Here is a 7,054-nt window from a genome sequence, read left to right on the forward strand (position 1 = left end):
CTGAAATCTAAATATATTATGTCCACGGTATTTTGCTGGTCTACTAATTTAGTCATTATGTTGAAGAATGAAATAAGATTAGTTTGGCATGATCTGTTCTTAACAAACCCGTGCTGACTGCTAGTTATTACTTTACTTGTTTATAGAAGTTGGCAGATCTGTATTTAATTATCTTTTCCAGTATCTTCCCGGGTATTGATGTTAGGCTGATTGGTCTGTAGTTTCCTGGGTCTGTTTATTCCCCCCCCCTTTTTGAAGACGGGAACCACACCAGCTCTTTTCCAGTCCTCTGGTAGTTGTCCGGTGCTCCAGGATTTTTGAAAGATATGGTGCAGTGGTTCTGAGATGACCTCTGCCAGCTCCTTTAAAACTCTGGGATGTAATCCATCAGGCCCTCGTGATTTGTTTTCATCAAGATCAGACAGGTGTTCTCTTACTATTTTTTGCTTATTTTATCTTTTATTTCTGGTCTATACATAACTGGTTTTACAGTTATGTTTTTGGTGGGTTGAGCTAAAGTTTCTTTTTCGGTGAAGACGGATGCAAAAAATGAGTTAAGCAGTTCTGCTTTCTCTCTGTTGCTTTTTACTTCCTTGCCATCTTCTCTCTTTAGTGGACCAATTGTTTCCTTGTTTTTTTTCTTGTTATTTATATGTTGGAAGAAACTTTTTTTTATTATCTTTTACTTTTGTTGCAAGTCTTTGTTCGTTCTGAGCCTTTGCTATCCTGACTTCATCTTTGTAGATTCTGGCTATCTGCTGATATTCTTCCTTAGTTGTATGTCCTTCTTTCCATTTTTTGTACTTGTCCTTTTTTTCTTTCAATTTGCCAGAGAGATCTTTGTGCAGCCATGCTGGTTTCTTCTTGGATTTCTTGTTTTTCTTTCTCAGTGGTATTGTGCTGGTCTGGGCTTCTATGATCATACTTTTTAGAGTTTCCCAAGATTCTTGAGTTGTTTTCCCCTTTAGGATTTTCATCCATGGAATCTTTCTCAAGTTCTATCTGAGTTTATTGAAATCAGCTCTTTTAAAATCCAAGACTCTGGTGTCATTATGTTCTGTTGCTTGTGTTTGTGTTATGTTGAATTCTAGTATGACATGGTCACTCTCACCCAAGGTTCCTGCAGTTTCAACTCCCTCTGTTTGTAAGAATCAAATCCAGTATGGCTGTCCCTCTAGTTTCACCTTCTACCTTTTGGACAACAAAGTTGTCAACTACGTTGGTTAGGAACTTATTTGATTTCTCACTTGGTGCAGAATTAGTATTCCAATTGATATCAGGATAATTGAAGTCTCCCATTACCATTGTTGTGTGTTTTCTGCATATGTTTGTTAGTTGGCTGGCAAAAGGACATCTATTTTTTCTGCTTGATTGGGTGGCCTATAATATACACCTATGGCCATGTTATTCTTTTTTTCTTTTATATTGACCCATATGCATTCTAGGAGGTTTTCATCTTTGGTTTCATGCATTTTTGTAGCAATATAGTGCATATACAGTGCTTTACATACAGTGCAACTCCACCTCCTCTTTTATGAGATCTGTTTTTTATGAATAGTTTATATCCTTCTACCAGTATGTTCCAGTCATGGGTTTCATCCCACCAAGTTTATCTTATTCCAACTACTTTGTAAATAGTTGGACAGTGTTTAGCAGAGTGATGGCATTTGGGGAAAAAACGGTCCTTGTGGCTAGTTGTTCTGGTGTTATTTGATATATCATTAAATGAGTATGTGATACATTTAAGTAAGTTACATCAGTTTGACAAATTGATTCCTGGAGGGATTTTTTTGCATCTTTATTATTTATGTTCATGGGTTTACTCATGTGAATATTGCCACAATGAAGTTTGGAAGAAAAGGATAATGAACTTGTTAGATACTATTTCTTTATTTTTTTTAAAAAATGGGAAAGTTTGCAATGTTTGAATCAGTCCTGAGATCATGTTTACTTGAAAATGTAAAGTGCTAATATTATTTGGGAAAATGAAGTAATATGCATGTATTACAATTGTAAGGAAAAATGGCCTGACACTACATTCACAAAGCAATATCATTTAGATTTATATGTCACCCCATAGTGCTTTGCAGCCTTCTTTGGATGATTTATAATGTGAACATTATTTGCATTTTGCCCTAACAATCTGGGTGATTATTTTACCTAATTTAGAATAATGAAAGGCTGAGTCAACCTGGAGGCCCATCAGGATCAAATTCCCAGCTGTGGGCAGAGTTTGCCTGCAATACTGCAGTTTAACCATTGCCGTATCAGTGCACACCTCACAACTTCAGTTAAATGACATATTAAACTTCTCCAGTTAGTTAATACAAATATTTGCATAGTCTCTTTATTTTCATCTTAATCGTAGTTGTTGTTTCTATAAATTAAAGTGCCATTCTTCCATTACTGCAAATACTAATATTCGAAATTTTGATTGTAAGCTGTTTCCAAATTCTCATTACAGAGTCTATACTAAATTTACTCAGAATATTAAATTGATGCCCAGTAATCAAATATGATTTAAAAATCTGATGATGAACAGTTGGATTGGTTTAATTTGTTATTCCTTTTAATAAATTGGAACCGGTTCAAACCTCCATATTTACCTTAACCATATTTTCTTGAAGAAATAAGAAATGTGCCAATAAATACTGTAGAAAAGTAAACTACTTAGATCCCATTCAATTCATTTTTGTTTTCCACTTTTTTAAAATCAGAGACTTTTAATAGAAGATGAAGTTTTTGCATAGAGTGGATTATTTAGGTTTATTTGAAACTTCAAAAAGTGGAACATATCTTGATTCATATTTCTTTATGTTATAGATAGATAGTTCTTACTACGTAAGCTGTATAAAATTACTTTGATGACTAAAGAAGCATATAAATGAATAAACATTTTAAGTACAAAAAATGAAAACCTCAGTAAAGAAGGATGGTAAGCAACTCACGTGTGTCTTCATATACATTTTAAATATTATGCATATGGACCTTTTAAATACAATTTACAATAATTTTCCCTAAAACAAACAGATCATTTACTTCCAAATACATTTATTCAATGCTTTCTCCTAATAAATACATTATTTACAGATTTTCTGTACTGTATCTATATCAGAAATATGCAAAGTTCCATTTCATTCAATATTTGATACTAGTTAATTCTAATTTTATATCTGTTACCTGTCTTTCACTAAACCTCTATTGTGATACTTATCTCTGAACTTTGGCATCAGGCAAAAGAAACAAGCCTTAATCTATGTATTATGGCATAGACAACCATTATTGTCTAATGGTTAAATCAAAGGCAGGAATAAAAAGAGTGTGGGTCCATCCTCACCTAGTTGGATATCCTTTCAGCAAATTTCTTTCAGCTATTTCATAAAATGTTGCCAAGAAAATTAGACAGTATGCCCCTATAGCCATCAAAGGTCAGAGCTAACTCAGTGTACTCAATGTATTGGAAAGTGGGAAATTGTTGGGAAAATAGCTCTTGTACTTTCCCTTATTTGAAAATAAGAAGATACACAGCTCATTCACCTTAAAAAAATACTAACTTCTGACCAAAAAGTCTTGAAATAGCAACTTTGATGTCTTCGTTTCTCATGCTGTAAATAAATGGATTCAACATAGATGGAATAATGGAATACAATAATGTTATTATAAAGTTTGGATGTGATTCACTATCAGCTATAGGTTTCAAATAAGCAAGGCAACAAGTAAACAAAAATATGAAGAAAACAAACATATGTGGCAAGCAAGTAGAGAAGGCCTTTTTCCTTCCTTGAACAGAGGGAATTCTCAGAACAGCAGAGAAGACATATACATAAGTCATAATGACAAAGGCAAAGCAACCAGTTGCTAATATAGCACTGAAAATTTGAAATCCAATTTCAGATACATATAAATTAGAACAGGCAATCATAAGTAAATATGGGATTTCACAGAAGAACTGGTTTACATTATTAGAGCAGAGGGGAATCATAAAAGTGACAGTAGTGTGTAATGAAGCATTGAGAAGGCTGGCAGTCCATACACCAGCAATCATGTTGGTACAAGCCTTCCTGTTCATTATCATTTCATAATGTAAAGGGTTACAAATGGCAACATATCGATCATAGGCCATGACAGTAAGCAGAGAAATATCACAGCTCAGGAAAAACAATAAAAACATGACTTGGGCAACACACCCTGAGTAAGAAATAGTTCTTCTATTTGTAAGAAAATTAAAAAGTGTTTTGGGGATAATGGCTGAAACTGAACCAATGTCTTGCATGGCTAAATTCGTCAAAAAGAAGTACATGGGGATGTGAAGATGGTGATCACAAACAACAGCTGAGATGATGAGAAGATTCCATGTTACTGTCATTAAATAGAGTACCAGTAGCAAAGCCACATGCATAATCTGTAGCTCCCAAATCTTTGAGAATTCCCAAAGAAGAAACTCTGAAGTATCATTATCCATTCTTAAACAATATATCCTAAAAAAAAGGAAAAAGAATTGCTAAAATATTTCCTTTCAGTACAGTTCTGAATGAGTTACAGAAGGATGGTTCAGCTTTTAGTGATAATCATATTAAAAACTGGCTCTAAAAATTGTTAGGACATTCCTTGGTATAATGAAATTGTGTTTTCTTAAAATTCAAGATGATTACTTTTAAAGATATTTTACTACTGTCAAATCTTATGGCTTTATAATCTTGGGTTAGAAATATTTAAATTTATTAGGTTGTTTAGCCTAACTTCATCAGAAATAGGAGCTAAAAGCAAGAAGGTTACTTTTATCAAGTCAGATAAAAAACTGTTGGAAACAGGAACTGAATATATTCAAACATGTTAATGTGACAGAACTGAGTTTGCTCTTTCTCTTTTTCTAAGTTTATTCAACTTTAACTGGCAGAGATAAGACAGGCACAATGCATTACCATTACTTGATGAACTGAATTTAATGTACTATAACACACAATTTTAGATAGTACAGGTTTTTGAGATTTCACAGGAGTAGCTCTAGAATTGTTGTAAATTTATCCTTATTCAAAATTACCATCTTGAGTAAACTCCTTTCTTTAATTCTTATAGAAACATCTTATTTGTGTTAGGTTGAGATTAGCCATATTTATTTATTTTGGTACCTGTGAACAAAAAGAAAGTTTTTGTTACCTTTTAAGCATAATTTTAAATTTTAAATTTTCTTTTTCATGTATAAATGACCTTATATGAACTGCAAGGTTTAAATTATGGCATGGTTATATTTTTTAAACCTTTGAATGATCTTCTCATCTTTACCTAGTTCTATACAAAATGATGATTGTGAAAATAGCTTCTAACGAGAACCCCCAATTCTATTTGACAACATAATTTGAATTAAAAATTGTTTATAAAGTGAATGAAAATGTTTTCAAAGAATATATTTAAACATTGACACAAAGTGAAAAAGAAAACATATTAGATTAAATGAAATTAATTGAAATTAAATTACATGAGATCATGGTAATTCTTCTTAGTCAGCTAAATCTCAACCACTAACCTGAAAAATTGAAGTATGTCTGTACAATATCCAAAGCAGGAAGTAAAGGGGAAACAGTGTCAAAAACTATTATTTGTTCTATTTGATTAATTTAGGTTGTTTTAAGTGCTAGTCTGTTTATTTCTATTTCTCCCCTTAAATAAAAGTTCCTGGTTTCTCCATAAACAGCTAAAACTTAAATGGTAATCTGTATTTTGTTTGAATTTTAATTGCAAAGAAAAGGGAAAACTCATGCATATGTAAAGGAAAAAAGCGAGAAATAACATATACTTCAAAATAAATAGAAGTTAATGTCTCACCATCTCTATCCATGTTTGTTCATGAATATTTCTTTATTCTTTTTCGTGTTCTCTTTCCAAAGCCACCAGTAAAAAATTTTGTTGTGCTATATTTCCATGAGATTTTATTTATTCTTTCTTGCCATTTCCCCAAGGATTTTAAAAAAAATACAGTCTCAACTCATAATACTCAACCTCCTGCTCAACCTCCTGGGGTGGATTTAAAAAACAAAACAAAGGCAACAAAACTTTTTAAAAGGTAAGAGACACCCAGGTGTCTTTATTATTATAATAGAGGAGAGTGGGAGTGGGGAGTGAAAAGGGCTAATTTTCAGGCACAGTCAAGAAAAAGCCAGGAACACTAAATCTGATTTCATCACTTTTTAAGCAAAAGCACTAACACTTAGATGTATACACTGCTTCGTAGTGTTTTACAGCCCTCTCTAAGTGGTTTACAGAGTCAGCATATTGCCCCCAACAATCTGGGTCCTCATTTTACTCACCTTGGAAGTATGGAAGGCTGAGATTCCATCTGCCAAAATGCAGGCAGCTGGCTGTAAGCAGAAGTAGCCTGCAGTACTGCACTCTAACCACTGCACCACCAAAGTAATGAAAATCTAAACTGTCTCAGTTTCATAATCACTTAATTTCAGATTAAGGAATAGCAATAGTACTTAGACTTTACATCACTACAATCTAAGTGATTTTCAGAGTCAGCATATTTTCCCCAACAATCTGAGTCCACATTTTATTGACCTTGAAAAGATGGAAGACTGACATGTTGTCAGTTCCTTCTGTCATTTATTTTGGTTTTATGGAATGGGAGGTTCAATTATTGTTATTTAATACTTGTTGCTATTTATGCAGCATATTGTACAGCTGTCCTTAGAAAATGAGATGTTTTGGGTTCTGCTTTAAATAATAACAGTGACATGAAGAATTATTCTGAGTTCTTTGTGATATAAATAATCCCTAAACTGTGAGGATTTGTTTGACCATCCTTTATGGGTCTCGTATGTTTCTTATATTTCCTATTTTGTAACTGGGTTTTCCATCTTTCCATCACTCTCTACTTCATTGTGTTTTTCTTTTTTCTTTGTTTTTACTCCCTACTTCCTTATGTGATTGGTTATCTAGTGGTTTTTGCTTGGAATTAAGTTCTAAAATTTGTTAAGATTGGCCCCATTCCCCCCCTCAATTTTAATTTAAAGCCCTTCTGATAAGATGAGCTAGTCATTTTCCAAATATATTC

General features: G+C 33.0%; 1 protein-coding gene across 1 annotated transcript; it reads right to left on the reverse strand.

Moving 5' to 3' along the window:
* Positions 1–3,538: 3,538 nt before the first annotated feature.
* LOC113424064 (olfactory receptor 14C36-like) lies at positions 3,539–4,462 on the reverse strand. Its single transcript, XM_087945975.1, has one exon. It carries the CDS (start codon positions 4,460–4,462, stop codon positions 3,539–3,541), a length of 924 nt encoding a protein of 307 aa, XP_087802101.1.
* Positions 4,463–7,054: the final 2,592 nt, after the last annotated feature.

This window comes from Notechis scutatus, chromosome Z (assembly GCF_049901735.1).
Source record: "Notechis scutatus isolate UNSWTSFEM ecotype Mainland chromosome Z, rNotScu1.2, whole genome shotgun sequence".
Lineage (NCBI taxonomy): Eukaryota > Metazoa > Chordata > Lepidosauria > Squamata > Elapidae > Notechis > Notechis scutatus.

Bases quoted from the DNA above. Each gene is read 5' to 3' on its own strand.
- LOC113424064 (XM_087945975.1), bottom strand. From the start codon at position 4,462: ATGGATAATGATACTTCAGAGTTTCTTCTTTGGGAATTCTCAAAGATT.